The sequence below is a fragment of the Ptychodera flava genome, chromosome 8 (genome assembly GCF_041260155.1).
Source record: "Ptychodera flava strain L36383 chromosome 8, AS_Pfla_20210202, whole genome shotgun sequence".
In the NCBI taxonomy this organism is placed as follows: Eukaryota; Metazoa; Hemichordata; class Enteropneusta; family Ptychoderidae; genus Ptychodera; species Ptychodera flava.
Genome location: NC_091935.1, coordinates 26,235,595 through 26,259,323, shown reverse-complemented (window position 1 = coordinate 26,259,323; position 23,729 = coordinate 26,235,595). Strand labels below are relative to the sequence as shown.

At 40.6% G+C, this 23,729-nt stretch overlaps 1 protein-coding gene across 1 annotated transcript in view; it reads left to right on the top strand.

Annotated features, from left to right (window-relative positions):
* Positions 1-23,729, top strand: part of LOC139138903 (nipped-B-like protein A) — a 56,004-nt gene that overhangs the window by 3,002 nt on the left and 29,273 nt on the right. Inside the window, exons 2-11 of the mRNA XM_070707493.1 lie at positions 6,043-6,154; positions 15,872-16,040; positions 17,060-17,181; positions 19,483-19,755; positions 20,452-20,613; positions 20,788-21,257; positions 21,603-21,806; positions 22,191-22,344; positions 22,941-22,997; positions 23,345-23,437. Coding sequence (XP_070563594.1) covers positions 6,088-6,154; positions 15,872-16,040; positions 17,060-17,181; positions 19,483-19,755; positions 20,452-20,613; positions 20,788-21,257; positions 21,603-21,806; positions 22,191-22,344; positions 22,941-22,997; positions 23,345-23,437 — 1,771 coding nt within the window. The 5' untranslated portion in view covers positions 6,043-6,087. The remainder of the gene's footprint in view (positions 1-6,042; positions 6,155-15,871; positions 16,041-17,059; positions 17,182-19,482; positions 19,756-20,451; positions 20,614-20,787; positions 21,258-21,602; positions 21,807-22,190; positions 22,345-22,940; positions 22,998-23,344; positions 23,438-23,729) is intronic.

The following is a 23,729-nucleotide window of genomic DNA, read 5'->3' as shown; positions in this document are numbered from 1 at the left end:
TAGTAGTACATGTGGCTAACCAGTGGTTGACTGTGGATGTTATATTCTGCATTATCAACAAAATGTCAATAATGCCAGACCAGCCAATTTCACAATTTTCATGAATTTCTGTGGTGACATTCGTACCCTGACCTGTTCTTTACATGGTGTTCTTTCTGTCATATGAAACACTGAGGCATCAATGCTACATCATGCTACCTGAGAGGGCACATTGGCTACCACTTCATTGATGTGTGCACAAATTGATTTTATTCTCAGCTCTCTGAAGGCAGAGAAAGGTGGAAGAGTTACCGTGTGACATATGTACAATTATTATACATCTACCATTGAGAACAATAGAAGTTTGCGTGCGCTAAAAAAGTTGTACGGAACGCCCGCTCCGTAACACGAACAGTTTCCAGGCTCCCCATCCTTTGCAGCTGTAGCTGTGCGTACATAGTCGAACGGGTTCAACGGACCCATTTGATGAGTACCAGAACAAGTCTCGCGAGTACTTTGTACGTATGTGTGTCATGCACACACTCGAAACCTTGCAGAAGTGCGTCACACTGACATGATAAAATTGGAAGAAAAATTGTTGACATTGCACGAAAACAGTCACTAATCTGATAATTTGATGCCCAAGTAAGGAATGTATGATATATAAAAATAAGGTTATTACGAAAATACCGCAAAGGATGCACGAGGACATTGGCGCCGCGCATCGCCCTCTGCTGCGTGTCAGGCGATATGCTGCACCAATGTCCTCGTACATCCTATGTGGTATTTTCTTAATAACCTCATATTATTCAGAATTAAAGTTTGTGGCATTATAATATCATTTCAGTACTAGTGCTGTCAAAATGAGGCACAACAAATAACAAGGCCTGCCATTACAAGCCGTACTCGTTCAGTTATGTTTTATCAAAGAGATAAGAGGATTCACATAATTAACATACTCATATCTTGGTGCTTGCCTTCTTGCATTACTCAGAATAATACAGAGTACTATTATACACATACTTATGTCATGATATTTGTCTGTGAATGTAAGGTATAACGTGACATTCTTTTCAAGTAGCCTGCCTGAATTCTAATTGCCATTATGGTGCCATATATTCTGTAATTCTGTAGAACACAAGACAAAGGACAGCTAGGCCATCCAAGGAATGACTTTATCATAGTACAGTAATAACTACTAGCGTCCTAGTGAAATTTGCCTGCGGTAATCATGCTACACTCGAGAAGTTTAGAGAGAGAAATGCTAGGATTCTAGCACTCCTTGTGATGGTAAAATGGTGGTAATTTCAGTAATGAATGAAACGTCGGAAATTAGGTAATATGGTTGTGGATATTACAATTTTCAACATGGGTTATTGTAGCAGTACTATAGTTTATCCACCTACTGTCACCATCTGAAAGTTGTCTAACCAGATACCATAAAAACTGATTTACTCTTTCCAAACTGTCAGATCATGAAAGATATTGAAAAGAATATTTCAATAGGCATTGTATGCATAATTAGGTCAGTGTTACAGGATAGCTGTTTGTAAATATATCCAGGGTGTGCATCATAAATGATCATCTCAAAATAGTCGTTCACAAATGTAAATTAGGGGATTTATATTTAGATGTTGCAAAAGTGTAAACAAGGAAAACAACACATGTAGTTATCATATGAAATGATTTTGATACATGTTTTCTTTACATGTAAGTATTGGTGTCATTATTACAATGACACCAATACATACATGTAAACAAAACATGCTTATCACAGATTGAAAACACTTCCTTCATACTGTGTGTTACATGTAAATTTGGAAGTCGTGTGTCATTTTATGGTCTAATGCATAATGTTGGAATAGTGAGTGTGTCATCTTTGTGACAACAGAATAACAAGAAGAAACTTTACTGTCTAAATGTGAAGCAACCCCACATGAAACACACTGACTTGAACAAAACATACAGTTCTATGTCCTCCTGAACATTTCAGTTGTTCCACTATTGTTTGTTACATCTGTGACCATTTGACCCAAATTGTGCATTCAGTTTTACACGTGTAGAATTCACCCATCCAGAGAGAGTTATTATGCAAAGTGATTACATTTGTCCTGTACTCGTCCCTATTGAAGATTCGTCTTTTGCTCATTGAAGCCAACTTGAAAATCAAAGCAGATCCTACTTAGCATTTCTTTTCCCAGTCTCACTGTCTGCTTATTGACCTTGCTGTAGTGCATATTATACTGCATGGTTATTTTTTTAGAGACAGGTATTTCTGTCCTCCAAAACCAACGTCTTCTTAACACGTAGGTTTGATAGGAGAATGTTTATCAGGGTTCGACTATCAGCCCAAGCTCATTTTTAAGAGTGTTCCTCATTACAAATATAGTGATGTACAGCCTTGTCAAGTGTAATAATTCTATCCATATGATTAATGCATATAAGTGGACTTTGTTGGAAGGTTACCGCTCTTGTGTTTATTTAGCAAAAGTTCATCCTGTCATGAAAACTCATCAGACAAGCTGCTACAGTTGCTCCAATGTTTGGCGCCCTCTATTATTGTTTTAGCAGGCAAGAATGTATAAGACATTAATTCATTAAATAGCATGTAATTGTCATGTACATTTTGGCTAGACATATTTCATAAAAGATATCTGATGGACAATTAATATGTCATTGGTAAATACATTTTTGTCGTAAATACTGAGCACAATCCATCCTCAACACTGTGTAAGCAGTCAATGACTTGATTGAACCTTCACGATTTGGAAAAAAATACACAAAAATGGTTAATGCAAAGATTTTTGGTAGTGGTTTTAAAGGTTGTATGTTGATGGTTGTAACATTGCACAAACAGTGTCCACACATATTGAAAACATTTTTGTTGCACCAAAAATATGGATAATCATAAGGACAAAAGTCATGGTTGATTCCAGTTATTTCCAGTGCAATAAAGATGTTACAAACAGTTTTTTGGTATTTTGTTTTTATGAAGTTGGTTATATTGCCTGCAATGAAAGACTTCATCAGTTACAATCAGAATGGTTTCCAATTTTAATGAAAATTAATTATATCACTATTTATTCATTAAATTAAATTAGATTAATGAATAGACATTAAATAAATGTAATAATGATGATAATAAATAAAATATAAACCTAAATGAATATAAAAACTCCTAAATTTATCATGGCTAAGTTAGTGTGTGCATAGCATACTTAAATATTCATTTGTGAAATAATAATTCAGCTATGAGTAAAATTTATGTAAATGTCATGTCAACGTGTACCAGAAAATGTATAAACAAGCCAACTTGAAAATATCAGTGATCTTATGTGCAGGACTTGCGTTTTGCTAGATGTATAGGTAATTTGAACTTAAATTTGTTTTTTTCGCACGTTTTAAGGCTGAACACCCTCTACATGTATAGTTTGGTCTGTTGATACCTATCCTATGCTTTTGTCTGTACATTTAGGTATAATTCAATATAACAGTCTGTTGTATATCTCTTGTATGCTAAAGACATTTCATTTGAGTTCATTTGTTTCTTTGGATATAAGCAACATCTAAATTTAGGCCATGTTATATTTGTAGAGCAATAATTTAACCCCTGATTGAACTCAACATCTGGCCTCTATCAAAGATCATTAGTTGTGAACACTGTCTGTAAAAATGACCAACAACAAGCAGTGATTTCATTATTTTTCTTTGTTGAAAGAAGATTGTAAATTTTTACTTTAGCACAGATTAAATTTCCGAAAATATATTGAAAAATTTCTTTCTCTGCGTTTTGCATGCATACATAGTCAAAGTGCTCTGTGTAGTAATTCTAGGATGCCAATATTAGTGTCGTTGTGCATTTTGAAAGCCTTATCTTCAGTCACGGAAAGACTCATTCTCAAGATTGATTCGGAAGTGAATTGTTTACTGCATTGCGGTTCAATGTATAAAAAAAGATGCTCCCCATTAATCATCTCCTCACCTCAAATAACTAATTCTAGGGGTTAATCCTCTTTCTGCCAAGGGGTCACAGTTCACAACTGCCAGGTTGAGTTCAGTCAAGCGTTAGAATATATTAACTAAGATACTTCCTATAATCTCATTTGATTTGATATATGATTGAACTCACAGCTCATCAGTAATTCTAATGAAACTGATTGCTTTTTATCAAGATTTCTCTCGATATTGTGAATTTGAGTGTATTCATTTTTAGCCAGATGAAGTGACAAGCTATTTACAAATTTTTGCATTGGACAATCCAACCGTAATTGTTTAAATTCATGGAGAAGGACACCGTATTTTCTCATCTAAATCAATAGTTGGCACCTACATATGTATTGAAACATTTTTGAACAGCCATTACTGTAAACCCTGTGCAGGACATAAAAGGCCCCCAACTTATTGAAAATCCATAATGGTGCTTGAGTGACAACTGCCATAAGCAAGGTCGACTGCTTTGTGAAAATCAGCCCAAATGATCCACAAAGTTTCACGAAGTTTTTTCTAAGTACGACAATTATGGGAAAAAAATCGCTTTCAGAAGAAAGGGAAGGGCCCTTTGGAAACAGTTGTTCTGTAATTAAAACAATTGTCAATCATTCAATGACGCAAAGAGGTGTAAACTGCTTATAGATAAGGAAGAAAGCCCTATTGAGTTTGATTCAATTCAACCAAAGAGAAATTAATTCTGCAGGCTTGTGTTAACAAATTACAATTTCAGCATTATGATCATCCAGATCACAATCACACATGGTTTTACAATATTACATGTAAATCAGTGCTCTCTGCCCAGCTTTAAAAATTTACCAGAGACTGAGCTCTAAAAGGAAAGATGTGAGAGATTTACCAAAGTGCAGATAGTATTTGTTCTGTCAATGATGAGAGAACCCTAAGGAAACTCTTCTGAAAATCTTGTTTGACTTTGAACCACAAATAATAAGGTATCTGCAGGCAAGGTCGCGTTTGTGAGACACAGTTACTCATAGTGTAGCAACTGTAGTGCTAATAAAAGAAGAGCTTTTTGACAGGTATTTTATAAAGTTAATAATCTACTGGTAGCATCCAAGCAGGTCACAAGGGTGTCATACCTTTTTGCAGTTCCTAAACTTTTTTATGTGGTATTGTCACATGAGGACATCAGATTCTTTATGAACTGAAAGCTCTAGTGCTAAATGTTTTAATCACTCATCGTGGTCCGTTGATCAGGTGTTATTCATCCTATCAATAGTCTAGTGTCATGGGTGAATTATGGTCTTCACAGGGTTCTTTCAAAGTACATGTAGGTGTACATGTATTCATGCAATGAGGCCTGTACCACTAAGTGAACTCCGAACTGCCCATCTCATCTTCAGAACTGCCAACCTCCAAATCATTATGCAGGTGTTCCTCCTTGCTTGTGACGGAAGATACAGATCCGCTGACAGAGGTGTACTTTTGTACAATGTGACTTCACAGAGTGGTGAACAAATTTCAGTGTGTGGCCTGCAAGGTTACAGTATGGAAAAATCAAGCCACAGCAGATATAGCATATGGAAAGGCAAATCTTGATAATGAGTGTATACAGCTCTCTGTTGATGTAATATTAGGCAGCACTATGATGCAGTTTATAAGAAATTTCCAGAAAATAATAACTAGACGTTGGGGCAGGTAACTCTTGAAAGTTGCCTGCCGGATGTCTTGAATCTTGTATATTGGTATATCTTTCCTCTGATCTAAGCAACCTAAAAATCTACAATACTTTCCATATGCCCATTGGGCAGATAGCTAAAAGATCACCTGCCCTAGGCATTTAGGCAGAGAATTAGAATATTTCCTACCCTGCGTAATGGCTGTTAAATATATTTATGCACAGCATGGTTGCATAAAGTTGATTTCCTGTGGCATTTCAATTGAAATGCTGAGCTCTTTAGCTTCCTAATACCTATATGTTTATCGAGTTCACACTGTACAGTACAAGACAACTTTTGTGCATTAGACATTGCTTACAATACAAATGTACGTAGGAACATGAAGGTATGAATATGAACTAATTATTTCAATTATGTGGCTTCTGTATTTTTGTAGATTTCAAGTTTACTCAGTTATATGATACCTGACTGAAGAATTTTCATGATGAATGGTGAAATACCAAGTGTTCCCATAACAACTCTAGCTGGAGTGAACAGCCTCACAGATTGTAAGTATCATACTCTAATGCCCTCATATCAGTTGCGCATAAATGTTTTCATCCATCTGTGTACTTGGGGAAGTTGCCAGTTTACTATTGCATACGGCCAATGGCCAATGTCCACTCATAACATACAGCAGTGCATTGACCCATGTGATGTCAAAGAGATGGAAATTTGTTCAGTTTATTCGTATTCCACCCTGTTCAAAAAGCCATGGTTGACAATCTTGTAGTAATGATGAATGATATCTATTGTTTGCTTCTGTCACTTGTAATGGATAATTCATGCTTCAAAGGTCCTACAGTACTTGTCCATTAACATGATATCAACATTTAAGCTGTGGTAAATTCATACAGATATAAAAAAGAAGAGGGAATATCATTAATTCTTTAGACCATCTTATAGAAAACAATGTAAAATTGTGTTGGCAAAGTGTTAATTGCCCAGCATGTGGAGTTTTGTGTCCGTCTTTAGAACTGTTTTGCTCATTATGCACACTCACTGAATGGTAAAAATAAGTAAATGATTCAGAAAGAAGCAAGATAATTATTTAATGTAACCCTTTTCCTGCCAGACAGTATCACTTCCCCATCTGCCAAGTCAGAAAAGAGTGGTGTTACTAATGAGCAAATGTAATGTGTTTTCACCCAATTTGCTTAATCTGTAATAGCAGTTTCAATCTATAAAGATCATGTTTACAGTAGCCATGTTCTTAGGGGCTTTCAAATGTTCAAGTTTTTGTTAAAATGCTGATGTTTGACATTGTGTGCTTTACAATTTTTAACCAACTTGACCTGATGGTGAAATATGAACTTGGCAGGATTAATAATAGGTTAACTTTTAAATAAAAAAATATTACAGAACAACAGAAGAGATATGATGATTGATTGATTACAGTGCGATTGATCAATTGCTATGTTGTTGTAGAATATGCATTGCTCTGAACCAGAACAGTGTTTGTAGTCAGTTTAAGCATTACCGTACTCGTCCGAGTATAAGCCCCTGCTCGTGTATAAGCCCCCCTACTGATTTTAGAGGATTTTAGAAAATGCATTACATCCGTGTATAAGCCCCTACCCTAGTGTAACTCAAATACAGAAAGGTTAGGAGAGTATATTTGGTCATTTAACTTGGTAAAATTAATTTTAGATAATAAAGAAACCATTAGAACGATGGGAAACTGGAGTTCCCTTGAAAATATTGTAAGGAAAATGACACGTTTTTCCAGTACTATCTTGATTCTTTGACCCTACTCACCCCCGTCGCCTAAATAGAATAGTCTCACTCACGTCCGCCATTGTTTATTTTCATTCACGGCCACGATGTTTTCATGCTTGAAACATGCAGCTTCTTTTGTTTGAAGCAATTATCCTTTCATTTGTGAAGACTTTTCCTGGTGACTATTACAATTTTTACTGCTATGTTGTTGTTTTCACAAGATGTAGACAGTTTGATATTGGAATATTGAGTTGCCTTTCCGTGTGGGCAATGCATGCCTGTTCACAATCACATTACTGTTGATCAGCAGCATACATGACGTCTTTGTTTCAAGTTTGGGTTTTTTTCGACGCTGAAATTTCACCAAAATGTCACTTCTGTATTCAGAGATTGTACAATCAATTTCTTTGGATGTGTAAGTTGATTTTGAAAGCGATAGAAAGATCGAGTGGTGTTGAAAAAAATCGTGCATAAAATTAGCATAAATTAAGCGTCCATGCCAGATAACATGGGTTGCTCGAGTATAAGCCCCTCCCCTAGTTTTACCGCTGTTTAGTGTTGCCGAACCGGGGGCTTATACTCGGGCAAGTACGGTATATATGCTACTGTCCAGTAATTGACAAAGCCTTACAATACTATGATCAAAGGATTGCTATTGCAGTATATTTATCTCAAACTCACTTGTAAGCAAATAATGAAAATGATAATTATGTGGCAATTTATACAATGCAAGAGCCGAGGTACATGAATATTCCAAATTGATTAAGGGTCATTAGCATAGAATTTTAATACCGAAACAATGCTCATTAATGTAATCTGCATATTTGTATATCATTATACCTCGCATCTTGCACTAATAGTGGCAATTTCATGGAAAGCTGTATTAATCATCTGTCAAAAGCCAGTGAGCCTGTCGTAAAATGTACATGAATATTCCACATTGATTAAGGGTCATTAGCATAGAATTTTAATACTGAAACAATGCTCATTAACAGGGCTCGACGTAAGGTCAAATCATCCACTAGCCCGAAGGACTAGTAGCAGCTCATTTTTAGTAGTCCTAAATGAAATCTACTAGTCCTGCTCAAGCAAAGCCAAATGTTGCTCTCATGTTGTAAAGAGGTGTATATGACCATTCTCATATTTTTTGTCGCAAATGTTTTTAAACCCAATAACTAACTTTCATGCAAGACTAGCACATTTGCTTACTGCAAAATGTTTAACTTTGAATCATATATAAACCACAAAAATAACCTGAATGAAATGTCCTGTGTAGGAGGAGAGGTCATGAAAATAGCCTATTGCCATCAAGAATAAAATCAGAGGTAGGGATGAATTTGTTGGAAAATCCTTCATAGCTCAGGTAGTGCGCCATTAATTTGCAAAGAACATGTTTGTTCATGGTGGGGACAGATTTGTTTCTCCAGAACTGAAATTCATACTGCCATTCACAAATGTTCCAGTGGAGTGCCTTCATATTTTTGACATATTATCACATTTTAACCCTTTTCCTGCCGAGCGCCCCTGTCCGTTATCCTGCCAAGTCGGTCAAAACCGGCCCCCTTTCCGTGTCTACAGAAGATAGGCTCTCCTGCACGCTTTCCTGCCAGGCATTTGGCGGGAAAATACCGCATTTTCGGGGTACGATTACCGACCATATACGTGTTAGACTTCAAAAATTTTTGCATGCCCGTATAGAGGGGCAACCGCTGATGAGGTTGTGTCCAGAAAATGACGAGGTCACGGGCGTTGTTTGCCCCGGGGACGTGCACTTTTATGCCCTTTTCTAGCTTACTTTCGCGGAAGTAAAGCTCGTTCGCCGGCACGCACGGCCACACCGGGGAAACGTCACCTCTCTCGTGGGTTAGTAGAAGACCCAGGGGTTAGTGCTATGGGTGCGGGAGCACCCTCAAACCTGTCCTGTTTCCCCTGGGTTGTGTCACTTGGCCACGTACTTTGAACGACTTGGAAGAGTCGCACATTGCAGTCTGCTTTGACGTAGTGTCAACGACATAGTTCCGCCATTGAAGGAAGGCGTGTACGTAGTTTGGCCAGTTCAGTGAACACTTAGCTCGTTAGTGTTACCGTTTCCTAACACGTTAGTTGTGCAGTTGTTCTAAGGTGCAGTTTTGTACCACCTTAGCTCTGGACAGTGCAACTGCTCTATGCACTAACCCCAACGACAGATGGTTGGTACAACGTCTACGTCGCACGAGCACAGCCTCCGTTGGGCTGTGCCCCTCCACGTGATACAACGCACGTTCATCCATTACTATAGCGTCCTTACGGATCTGCCAAAAACGAAAGTGGGGTAAAAACAAAACAAACGAAAATATGCGATCCATAGATAGTACTTTATTCGGGAATAATTTACATTATGCCGAACAATAAATCTCGGAGTCTGTCTCGACGTCCGAGTGCATGGTCCGTGTTTCAAAAATTACAATCGGGGTGGCAGATCCGTGTTTCAAAAATTATAATAGGGGGAATTGTACAAAATAATCCGTCTAAACAAAACAAAAAAAAACGAAAATATGCGATCCATAGATAGTATTTTATTCGGGAATAATTTACATTATGCCGAATAATAAATCTCAGAGTCTGTCTCGACGTCCGAGTGCATGGTCCGTGTTACAAAGATTACAATCGGGGGATTGTACAAAATAATCCGTGTTTCAATTTACAATCAGCGGGATCGTAAAGCACAAACAAACGGCACAACCGTGCTCAAATGTGATCATGGTCCGTGTTCAGAATACAGTCAAGCCACTGTTAGGCGAAGCTGTCCCCTGTCCGTTATTTACGTCGGGTTCTCTTGCTGATGGGTGTCGTCGGGGCTGTGTGAGTAGAGGTCTGCACGCCAATGCTCCTCTTACCTCGTAGCATCATGCGATGATGAAAAGCCGCAAAACACTCGCCCTCGTGAAGATGAACCCCGCACAGACTACATCCTTTGGACGTCTCAGACAGTCGTCGCTCGCAGTGGTCTTACCCTCTCTGCTACATACTTTACAGCATTTCTGCCGCCCCTCCAAACGGCTGACAACGTGCATCGGCTGATTTTGTGGATTGATGTACGAGGCAAGAGAAACAGTGGCCTCGACCTCTCTCACACTGGGCTGCGATCGCCCACAATAACCGCCAATGAGTTGTTTCCCGACACGCAGATGAAACATCTTATGGGTCAGCTTACTATCAGGGTGTACATGCTTGAAGCATATATATGCATTTACCAGGGCAACATCAATCAGGTAACATGCCAGATATGTCCACCATCTGTGGTTCTTGCGCCCAGTGTGAAAGTACTTGCGCTTCTGGTTGGCTCGGTCGACGCCTCCCATGTACCGGCGATAATTATACAGCGACAGAGGCACTTGTCGCCGCTCGTCTCCCTCCCCCACTGGCACGCACTCCAAGGGTGGATAGACCGTATTCAAGATCAGCACCTGAGCGTTACTATCCTGATAAGCAGTGATGTTAAGACGAGAGTCCGTTCTGGTCGTGGCTTTCATATCCCCAACAGACAGAGGAAGGCGCTTCCTCTTACCGGCGGAATTAATTGAGGGGGCATGGTGCGACGATTACGGCGGTTGAAACTCCCGACCATGTAGATCCGGTCTCCATCAGCTCTCTAGCAGTAACGACCGTGCTAAACAGGCTATCACAGAATAGGCTGTGATTATATCCACAGAATGGCTGGACCAGCTCCATCGTAATTCTTTTCACCACACCTCGCTCCTGCCGTCTCCCATCAGTCCGATCCCGATATTTCACACCTAGGTACGGTGCAAAGTTAGCTATGTATGCAGTGGTGGAGTCGCACAGCTGCCATATCTTGAAACCGTCTCGATCAGGCTTATGCGGTAATCTCTGCTTAAATTTAGAACGGCCCTTAAATCGCACCATGCCCTCGTCGATGGAGATCTCTCTACCCATCTTATAATTATTTACGCACCGGTCAACTATGGGCTCCATCCATGGATTGATTTTATACAGGGGATCCTCCTGACACCGACGTCGGCGGCGTGCCTCATCAGGATCACGACGTGGATCGTTCTCTGGGTCTGCCAGATGAAAGTATCGCATAAGCTGCTGAAAGCGACTGCGGGTAATCACAGTAGAAATACCCTGGTTTCTCAGAAAGGGATCGCTAGACCAATAATCCTCCACTGATGATTTACGGTCGATACCCATACAGACTAAGACGCCAATGAACGCCTGCACCTCTCGGTAGTCAGCGTTACGCCAGTATTTATCTATTTTCCTAGCGATATGTCGCTGGTGGAATTGGCGTATTTATTAGTCTCGTCCTTGGCCAATCTGATCAGTGTAGCTGGAATAAACTTAAAAAAGTAATCGAGCTCACGGGCGTGGCTGGGCAAGGTGAAAGTCGGTCCTCTCTCATGGTCAAAATCGGTCTCCTCAAATATATTAGCATCGGTAGTCTCCGACATACGCCAGACAGGAGGTGTGTCGTCCTCCGCCAACACAGCAGCAGCGTCATCATCGTCGTCAGAGCTTGCCTCACCTACGTACTGCCTGTCATAAAAGTCATCGTCCTCTGCCGCATCCTCGTCAACCTCCGAGTCGGACTCAGCGGTGATATCACCGTCGTCTGAGCGTCTGGGCCTGAACTCGCCCGTAGCGGCATCAAGGATCATATCTGGCTCAAAATCAGGTGGGCTATCCTGATAACGAACCCTCCGCACTATCTTTTTCGGCGGGGACATCGCAGCACACGAAACTATGGCAGGAGCGGGCTCGGCAGCCTCTGCTGATGACGAGGACTCAAGCTCTTTCGCACTGGGCACAGGAACCTCTCCTGACGCAGGATGAGGGCTCATAGTAGCAACAGGTGGTGTCTCTCCCGGAGCAGCCGGGGGAGAACCAATGGCATCAGCCGTCTCATTACTCACTGTCTCACTAGCAGCAGCAGACGTAGTCTGTGCAGGTGAAGTATCTCCCACAAGAGCAGATGTAGTCTCTGCAGGTGAAGTAGTCTCTCCCGGAGCAGCCGGGTGAGAACCACTGGCAACCGGTGACCGTCATCATCCTCATCGGCAGAACGATCGGTCTTACGTTTACGCTTACCACTGGGTTTTTCAGCCGGAGATGGCTTCGCCTTACGGGAGCGTTTCTTGCCCGACTTCTTAGAACGTTACTAGGGACATCACAACGATCGCTACCACTACCGCCCGGAGACTCTGCATCTTTGAGCTTCAGTCGTCTGCTCGCCTTCAGAAAACTTTTGCGGTCCGTCAAGCTCATGTCTGGAACAGTGTCGACAGACTAGCAGGTCCCTCCCTTTTAAAGCCACAGGGAAACAAAGCCGTGGACATGATTGGACGCAGGGGTGTTAATATATGCATCCACCTGTTATTATAATGGACCTACGGCAATCAGTCCACCAACCGGCGCTGACATTCCTACCCGTCATGTAAATTGCCTGTCCGCACCATTTGATATGCTAATAATACTCATTTGCGATGCAAATCAATCGAGCACTTAGCATAACATAGTCAATGTCATTAGCATCTCAACTTGACATTCCGTCCAGCTGGGTACGTGGCATGCGCACCTGCCACCCAAGGACGTTGCCCCAAGCCCATGTTTAGTACGGGTGGGAAACCCGTATCTTTAACCTCATGTCCCTTCTAAGTACGCCTGCGCAGGGCGTATTGTCATCCAAGTCGGTGACAAGCCAACCCGACAGATTGCCCATTAAGCAGTAATGGACTGGCCGTCTCGTTCTTGTACGGCAACGAACAGTGCTTCAGCAGCTTGTTTAGGTCATAACCGTCGCCTGCCGAGCGGCTTACCCAACTAAGGCGGTCAAAGATGAAGGATGCCAAAATTGTCAACGGCTGTCTCGGCCTCGTCCGTTGGGCAAACATGGCTCCTTCAAATAACGTGGCCAGCACGTCTACGTCATCAGCGGTGATGACGACCCGTCATTGACGCCCGAGTGCGTAAAACTCGGAATATACCGACAGGTACCTCTACCTGAGTCGGTCATACTACGGTATAAACCAAACACAGGTCTGCCAACTCCCGTTAGACTCGGCCGTTAGCCGAACTTCACAGGGACAACATAGGCGTAACAAGTCGGTGAACAACGGTTCACGCACCTAACCGCAGCCGCCAAGTCGGTGAACAATGGTATCAAATTTTGAGGCCATGTTCCTGAATGGCAAGGCTGAGGCGGTGTGTTTCGTTGCACGGCTTGAACGTCTAGAGCCAAGTGCAGCCGACAACGTCCGACATCTGAGTGGGTAGTCTTTTCGAGAAGGTAACAAGTCGGTTAAAAGCGGTGGTTACCCTTCACAAATGTCGCTCAAGTCCGTTCGGATCAGTTCCATGTCAGGGACTAATCAAGCCGAGTCCGTCAAATCCGTCCGCACTTCCCGTCAATCAGGACCAAGTCCGTGATTTTCGTCTCGCACCATTGGCAAAAAATTGCACCGCCAGCTGAGGCGGTCTTAGGCGGTTGCCTTCGAGAAAGCCGAGTCCGTCAAATCCGTCCGCACTTCCCGTCAATCAGGACCAAGTCCGTGATTTTCGTCTCGCACCATTGGCAAAAAATTGCACCGCCAGCTGAGGCGGTCTTAGGCGGTTGCCTTACAGATTAGCGTTGCCGAGACGGTCAATTTCGGCCGCAATCTATGTAGTGCCTCAGAGCCAAGTTACCCCAAACTCCGCTAGAATACGTCAACGTGCTAACCTGCCAAGTACGCTACTCGTCCCCCAAAAAAAAACCAGTCCCCCACCGGGGTGGGGGACTGGCTGGGTAGCTTCCGCACCTTTCCTGTCGTTGGACTCTCTGTGAACCCATTTCGAGAGCAAACGCCGTTCCTCGCCCAAAACCTGTCCTCGAACGACCCCTAGCGCGAGCAAGGGTTTGCTACACGTAGTTCCGTCGACTAGGCAGGAAAGGGGGTACCAAAAAGTAGCCCGATTTCCACCGCCTTGGCAGGATAACGGCCGTGGCTGCTCAGATTCTAGCTACACCGAATTTCAAGCGGATTTTCACCGACTTGGCAGGAAAAGGGTTAAAATTGACCAGCTTGTGGGGAGGACCTCTCATTTGTAATAATGGTTTGTGAAAAATTTTGTTTTTAATAGTAAAAATGTTGCATTTTTACCATTTCATGTGCTTGTGTCTTTTATAAGTTTTTGCCAGTTAGTGGTAACAAAATGTGATTAGCACAAAAATAACCAATGACTCCCAGAAATGATTGGATACAACAGTCTGATACACCCATTTCATACGTTGTTTTTTCACTACTGTTTTAAGGTTCACTTCACTGTTATTGCCCCAATAATTTACACTTTTCCACTAAAATGGCAAAACAATAAGTTGCTAGCACCAAGTTATTATCTGTGAGGAATTCCCTCACCTGTAAGCAGTAGCAACTTGCCATAGCACTGTTTTGGCAAGCTAGATGGCTCTTTTTAAGATCAGCTTCAATAAAGCTAGGGGGTCTTGACTATATATGGAGGTCAGCATGTGGAGGCATTCTAAAGCAGGGTCAAGCTGGCTACGAACTATCGGAGGTGTTGTTTGGGAATGCCCCTGAAGAAATCTTGAGAAAAATCTTTGAAAGGCAAGGATACAGTGTTTGAACGAAATTGTGGGGTTGCTCATGTTTTTAGGCGAAGTGATGAGCTTCAAGCAAACCAAAATACACGACGTGCAGACAATTCCGTTTGATGCTCAGCGTTGCATTGAGCCATGTTTCCCGGGGCCATGTTACTGGCATGTACAGTACAATTTGATTCTCCGTAGCAGGTAAACTGTTTCATTTTAAGTTGGTGATCAATAAAGTTTGCTTCACTGTTTCACTGTCCAATTTGTTTGGGTAAAAGTTAGTTTATTTTTATATAAAATGATCGAGGCTTGGTTCATTCTTATCTATATGAGTGGCCTGGCGTCCCATTAGTTTTGTAGCGATAAACTTTCCTAGCTACGGAACTTGAAAATTGCACTAGTCCGCAGGACTACCTCCGAAGACATTTTTACTAGTCCTCTTGAAAATTTACTAGCCTCGGGCTAGTGGGCTAGCGCTTATGTCGAGCCCTGATTAATGTAATCTGCATATTTGAATATCATTATACCTCGCATCTTGCACTAATAGTGGCAATTTCATGGAAAGCTGTATTAATCATCTGTCAAAAGCCAGTGAGCCTGTTGTAAAACTTCTTGTACTACTCTAGATGCCAGAATGAGTGATTTCATTTTCAGGAATTGTGTGCTGTTTCAAAAGCCATAATTATACTGTTTCAACATGTGATTGTTCACTAAAGAGACAAATTTTAGCTTAATTGTAAACATCTTTTTCATTAAATTTACACATATTCTATGTGTCAATATATTTGATTTAGTATGGTTCTGTTTTGTATGTATCTGTGAAATTTTCATAAGCCAGATGCAAGAGTGGGATGCACTGACCTGCAAGGCTGTATATGCAGTATGTAGTATCTAATGATTTACATGTCTTTCGTTCTAGTACTTCCTGAGTTGCCACTGCCATCGCCATTACCTGCAACATTAGGCAATAAAAGTTTGTTGTTCAATAACCGGGTGGCTGATGAAGCGAGGCGGCTCCTCTCAACTCCAGATGAAAATTTGGTGCCTCAGTTACTTCAAGCTCTTAGTCACAGTAGCACTGATCACATGTAAGTGCATGCACTGAGTCTTTTAATACATGTCAATTACCCACAAAGTATTAGTATTTATGCTCTGTCACCATTCCACATAATAAGCCATAATGTCAAAAGCATAAACACTCTTCATCAAAGTGTTAACATTATAACACTGTCTCCAAAGTTATCGCATCGGTGTCATTCTGGGATTATACATATTGCGTGGTTTGATTTGTACATGTTATTTGTGATGTCATTTCTGTATGAATTGTCTTTGAGTTTCTAATGAAAAAATCTCAGAATGTCAGCATGCTTTCATCTTTCATATACACAAAATATTATGACACAATTTGTAATTGTGTGTGCAAGGTTTACATCACTGAGGTCACTGCCCAATTCAGTAGAAATTTATACTGTTCTTTTGGCTTACAATTTAGTTGAGAGCTAAAACTGAGTTAAGCTGTGATTCTGTGATCATTAAACCAAAGTTGTACACAGGTAAAACTGATACACAAATTACAGCATGATGAATGGATTAATCAAAATATTCCTGGCCAACACATGCATTATGAAAAACTGCACAAATTACATTACGTATTTTTCATCTTTGAATTCTGTATCCACAATATAACTGATCAAATTGCCTCCTATTGTTGAGCAGTGCTGCTTTGGATGCAATGCCAAAAGGACAATGATACTGATAACATATGACCTTTTCCCGTTCAAAAAATTGAATGCCTTTTCTCTGAAGTCATTGTAATATTGGCTGGTGAATTAAAACAACCCCAAAATACCTCAAATAGTTGATATACGTAAAAGAGGATGAGATTCCAAAATGACAATGATATTACAAATGACTATATCATTAGACATTTTCACCTTCTAGCAATCTTCAACAGGATTACACCATCAAATCGTTCCTTATCATTTGTGGCATTTGGACAATAATGATAACGGTGTGTTGGCAGAAATGGAAAATAATGACGCAAACATTGATATGGTGTAACTCAAAGTTTAGTTTTGGTTGTTAAGATATGTTCCTTTAATTTCAGTGAGCTGAAAGATAAATCAATTGGTGATGATATTGAGGGTGAGATGCCTGCATTGCTGCAAGCTATTCTAACAAAAAATCCAAATGTCTTCAAACAGAAAACACAGTTGGATCGAATGGGTGGTAAGTATATATACAGTCATGTCTGTTGTTGGTAACTTTATATAGTATCAAGTGGATTTCATCCTTGTAAATCTTACCCCATCATAAGTAACAGAATATTGTATTTATGTATATAGTAAGACAGGGTTTTAGCTGAAATACAAATTTTGGTTTGAATATAAAAATAGTAAATTCTGCTTAAGAACCGGTATTCACATTTACTGGTACAGTGTTCTCCCAGAGCAATTATAGAGTGGTGGCTGCAACTCTTTAATTTTTTAGTAAACAATAGAAACTCATTACCGTAACAATTACAGTAATTGTTATGCAAATTAGCCATCACTCTGCCAGAAATCCTGGGGAGAGCATTGCCTTAGTTATTTAAATTGCATGTACAAACATGCAAGTAATAACAGTGGCAAACCAGTATGCATGGTCAACAACAACAATGCTTTGTCTACATACAACAGTATAATATACAGGGTTCATACGCTCCTGGAAAGTCCTGGAATTTAAAACCACTCCTGGAAACTCCTGGAAAATCAAAATTTACTCCTGGAAACTCCTGGAAAATCGCTAGTTACGATCGCACACGGTCGAGAACGGCCAGATCGTAAAGGCGAATGTCAAACAGTATAATTGTCAAACGTCAAAATCGTAAAATGCGAAAAGTTGTTTTGCGACAGGTGGGGAGCCCTCCTGAGACAAAATTTGGAAAGCGTAGTAGTGTTTCTTATAATGTCGTAAAGGGGTACTCTTGCACTAGGGTGGGCGAGACCATGTTGTGTATAGTGACATCGAAGTAGGCATGAGTTGCTTGTGGAGGGACCGTGTTGAAATTTTAAGTTTGTTCGGGTCATCAGTCACAGTAATGCCTCCTGGAAAGTGTTTATTCAGCGATCATTGGTTGAAACAGCCCGAGTACAAAGGATGACTGGAGCGGGCACAAGATAAATTCGCGGCAAGATGCAAACTTTGTGAAAAGACTTTCGTTGTATCGAAAAGCCTAGCCCTGCATATGATGCTCCGGTGTTCCCGTGGCTCGCCATTCGGTACATTCATGCGAGATATCGCCGGCCTTTGGGCCCTTGACCGTGCATCGCCAGCAAACTAATGGTTTTGGACGTCATGCGAACAGTTCTTTAACAGTCTGTGAGCGGTTGAGTTATTCGGGTAGGCATACGGTAGATTGGAATCGAGTTGATTTCAGCCGAAAGTAGTTAGAAAAATAGTTTTTCGTGTGCGGTCCAAATTGGGACTGCATGTCTATGGACCTTAGCAGGGCTGTAGTGGGAGGCTTCATAACGCCGGGAACACACAGCATTGTACGCAGGGCTATGAAAAGCCATGCTAAAGGAGCAAAACATCGAGCTCTGGTAGGAAAAAAACAGGAGCAAGTAAATCACAAATTAATGATTTCTTTGCCCGATCTTCATCAAATGTAAAGTCATCGACTAATTCTAAGCCTTCCCCGAGTTTATCTTTCCTGACACCACACTCACAACTCACAACTCTCTCAGTCGTCAGTGATGTTATTCAAGATGTCGTCACCATCAAAACCTGTCAACTCGTCATTGACTGCATTTGTCAGCGAAAATTATGTCTTATGGGCTGAAGTTTTGTGGACAATGAAAACTTTAGAAAAAATTAGTGTATGATGCTTATTAAAATTGCAAGCTTTATCGTGCAAACACTCCTGGAAAATGGCATATTTCAACCACAAATACTCCTGGAAAATGGCAAAAAAACTCCTGGAAAGTCCTGGAATTTTGATTTACTTGAAGTGTATGAAACCTGATATAACTATGGCACAGCCCATCTGTTAATACTTCATTGTAAACATTGTAAAGGCTCTTCTTACTCTGTCACATTGCAAACTTTGTTCATCCTATGGAGTCTCACCGAAGATGAAAAGAGGAAACCTTTCAAAACTTGTAATGGCCTTAATTAATTAAAGGTTGATATTCTGATGGGCTTTTTTCTCACCGAAGATGAAAAGAGAAAACCTTTCAAAACTTGTAATGGCCTTAATTAAATTAACCCTTTCACCACCATGGTTTGTCCCAAATCCATTGTTTTCTATGGTAAAGTTGGACCTGTATACATGGAACTGGGGGTGAAAAGGTTAAAGGCTGATATTCTGGAGGGTTTTTCACCGTATTAGGCAAAAACAAGGAAAAGTTTTCTGGAAAACATTAAAACATTAAATCTGATTGACTATGTCAGTGACAATGTCAGTGTGCTATGCACAGCTGAAACAGTCAGTGTCTTGTTAGGAGCACATGCATGCAGTGTACATTTCGAAATTGTTGTTTTCTACAGGAATGTCACCAAGGCAGCCAATGGCGCCATCGCCGTACTACCAACAATCACCTGATGCAATAGTGCAGCACTCACCATACCCTAGAGGACATACTTCTATGCAAGGAAGTCCTTCAGCAGCATTAGTACAAGGGAGTCCGTCGCCTAGGTTCACCCCTGGAAGCCCTGCAGCAAAATTCACCCACAGCAGCCCGCAGAGGTTTCCTCAAAGTCCGAATAAATTCCAGCAGTACGCATTCCAACAGCAGACTCAGCAACAAAACACCACGCAAGGTTTGTGTCCATTCTTCAATACTGCAGTGCCAAAGTATGGAAGCAAGTGGTGCAGCCAAGTTCAGCATGAGTTCATGATGAAATCTCAATGTACCCAAGCTATAGTAGCTATGTTTATTATATACTTCGTTTCCAAATATGCCGAAATTGCTCCAAATGTTGTCCCTTGTCCTCATTCAATATGTTGACTTGAACATTTGAAGGCCTGTGAAAACACATACTGTAAATGTCACCTTTATTGACATAACATACTATGCCAAGACGATAAAAGTGCATATAGGTTTGGCTCAATACCACATTCTCATTGACTCCGCATATGGGAAAGTGATATGCCTGGCAGGATAAGGGTTAAATCAAGTATTATTTCAATTATGCATGGTGATAATATTGAGCAGCATGTTGTCTCATATCGCAGACATAAACTATGTATCATTTTGTTCAGAACTGCTAGAAAGTTTCTAATTTCAGCTTTACAATAAAGATAACACATCATGGGACAAAACTTAAGTGATTTCACATTGTTTTTTATCAGTCTTGCAAGAGCTCAGAATGAGCATAAAGTAACATGCTTTTGTTTTGTATGCTAACAATAGCTTCCTAGTGACATCAATTCAAAAACAGTACACACCAATTAGACGTAACAACGCATCTCAACTGTGAATGAGACATGATGCTAAAACTTGTTGATTTCTCTAGGTTCACCTGCACCAGCACCCCAAGCGTCTATCAATGGTTATCCAGGCTCACAATACTCACCAGCTACTGCTCCAAGCCCGGCAGTCGCTGCTGCATCCCCTGGTGTTATGTCCCCACCTCAGTCAAGAGCAAGGCCAGTACCGCATAGCCCAGGTGCTGCTGGTAAGATCCAAAATATTCCATCATCCTTGTTTTCCATGAAATTGCTTTTTTGTTCAATATTTGTTTATTAGCAGAATTTAAAAAAGAGAGGATACATGCACTGTTTCCGGTGCCCATTTGAATTCCTCTCAGCGACATATTCATTTAGTGGAATGAACGTTTTATATCTTGCAGTTGTCCCCTCAGCAGCTTCTCCTGGTAGTAGTGGCAAACCTTACCAAAGACAAAAACAGTTTCAACAGCAGTTCCAGCAGCAGCCACAACACCACCCAGCCCAGAATCAAGAAGGTCTGCCGAAGCAGCCACAGCCACTACCGCAACAACAACCACCAAAGTCAGAAGACCAAATTGTGCCGGTTGTGGTTTCCCAGGCACAACCAGAAGTCCAAAACAATGTTGCAACACCAAACCAGGATGCTGCGCAAGAAAACAACACAGCTGATGCAGGACATTCAGAGACACTCCCGAAGGCAGAGGAGGAGGAAGAGGATGAAGTGCAGCTTATTCCTATGGAAGACACACCGAACAGAAGGAGAGAGAACTCTGAAAGTGTCTCCTCCTCAGAAAATGGTACCAGAAGGAAATCTAGTGGTTCAGGTGTGAAGAGTGGACCGGTGGTTCTCTTGAAACCCCTCTCAGAGGCAGTAAGTAAAAATCGATATTGCCTGTCGTGCCGTAGGGATGTGATTTTGTAAGTGACCTGGAGTTGTTGATTTCAAAATAAGTCAACATCTTTTTTTTGGTCTCCATAGACAGTAGCGCAATTTTATATTCATGATTTTGATAGCTATAAAGTTTAAAGCAGAACTTGAAACATTTTTTCTACGATGGACTAAAACTCCCAAAAATTCCAAGTCTTTTGCCCTCCACCATCCCCACCACCAGTTTTGCTGAATGGGGCAGAAACTGCCCTTTTCCACAAACAAGCTGAGAAAACATTCTCACACTGCCTGAATGGTTGCATCAGTTTCATGTTTTTTTTTACACAGGATAAAGCACTTGCCAAGAAGAGTGCTTCAGCATTTGAACTGAAATCCCCATCGCAGAAAGGGCCCATGCCCATGGTCAGGCTAGAGCGACTTGATCTCAGTGCTATAGCTGAAGGTAAAGACTCACCGGGTAGGGAAAAGCTCTCTCTGACTTTGAAGAAGAGGAAAGCAGACAGAGACAATGAGGTGCCTAGTTATGATATTGTCAGTGCTCCTGCTGGTGATAAAATTACTTTGAAACTCAGCAAAGCAAGAGAAGAGAGGAGGAGAGGTAAGCTGAACATTGGTATCCCTGTCTACTTGTTTATCCACGCACAACCATAGTTTGACTGTATCCTGTTGGTTTTCAGTGGTGAAGCTGACTTTTACTCAGGGAAATGGGATGAAACTAGTTTTATCTGGTCTGGTAGGGGAACAACTTTGTAAGCTGACCCTGATTTAATCCTTATTTTAACCCTCTACTGGTATCAGTTCAGTTTAATGGCTCTTGTATGGCAACAGGTTTTGCAGAACCTGATTCTGTGAACTGATAAATACAATTTGCCTGTCATATTACAGGGAGACCAAGGAAAAATTACTATGAAGAAGAGCTGTCCCCTCTTAATCTCTGACGAGCCAATATCTCCTCCCTCGCCGATAAGAAGAGGTAGAAAGAGGAAGAGATCTAGTGAATCAAGATCTGTTACCAGTAGCTCTGCAGCTGAAATGGAAACTGCTATGAGTACAACTTCTTCAGAAGATTGTAAGTGTAAATGCAGTTTGTTGTTTCATGTGTCTGTATTGCATATATTTATGTGTACTTGTACATAATTCTGCTTATCTGTCCATGTTTATGTTTAGTTGGAATGTATTGACATTCCCATTATCAAGTTAATTTTTTGGAAACTTAAGTCGTGCTCTTTGATACTTGACGTCATGACTGGAAGCATCAACAAGTGCATCATTTTCATTGACATAGCTGACTTTAAAATATTCCTGTCCTCTAAAACAAATTTTTCAAAACATTTTAGCTGATTCGAAATTTCTTAGCATTTCTTTGTGTTAACCCATCATGATAAACGGACCGGAATCTCATGTCGTACGGCCTAATGTCCTTTCGTCTAGTGGCAACTTTGTAACAAATTGGTTCAAACCATTTACCCTAGCGGAAGAGGGCATGGGAACAGAGCTATCAAATATTGATGTTTAGTTATCAGGTCGCTGTGTTGTAACTCCGAATTTTTCACCCAGTATTTTCTTGTGATATATATCTTCTGAAATTTCAGAAATTCCCAAATCAGCACATTTGAGAAAGTTGCAACATCATCTGATTCATCTATTTTATTGTTGTTATTTCAGTTCCAAGCAAAAGAGCAAGGAAAGGAAAGAATCGTCGACAAGTTCTAGATGATGAAGGTAACTTGTTTTGATTAATTTCTTCATTGGTGTGATTATTTTATTGGTGTTAGCATTTATTTTAAGATTAAAAAGTCTTGAATAAACTTGTCAAATATGCTGCATTACAAATTTATCAAGGTATGCCATTATTTGTTCAGAATTCTGAATGTGCTAGAAAGAACAAGATAAAATGTCTAAGAATTTTTTGTTGGCTGATTCTTTTCAAGAGAGTGATACAATGCATTGCTCACAAATTAAGTTTTTGGACCGTAATGTTCTTCGAGATTTGTAAATTGTAAAGATTTGAATAGAAAGAGCACGACCAGCTTTATATGACATTTTGTGTGCCTGTTATTACCTTACAGAAATGATGGAAGGAGCGACATTTAAGAGGTTCTGTAATGCAATGGAGACTGTGTTTGAAAATTCTGAAGAAATGGATTTAACTGTTGAAATAGGTACCTTATTACACATGTTTACTGTCCATAAAGCATAGACAGTATCTAGGACAAACTGGAGTTTTGAAAGAAAGATATTTTCAACTGATTTTGAATAGTATAATTACGTGGACTTACAACTGAAAGGCTTATGAGTATGCTTTTTTGTTCATGTCCAATCTAATTTGAAAAGCAAAAGCATATACATCTAAGATACGTGTAAGAATACTGAATATCACTCATCACCTGGTTCAGCAAATTACTGCCATGTGCATTTGCAAATATGTAACGTTATTACATCACTTTTATACTT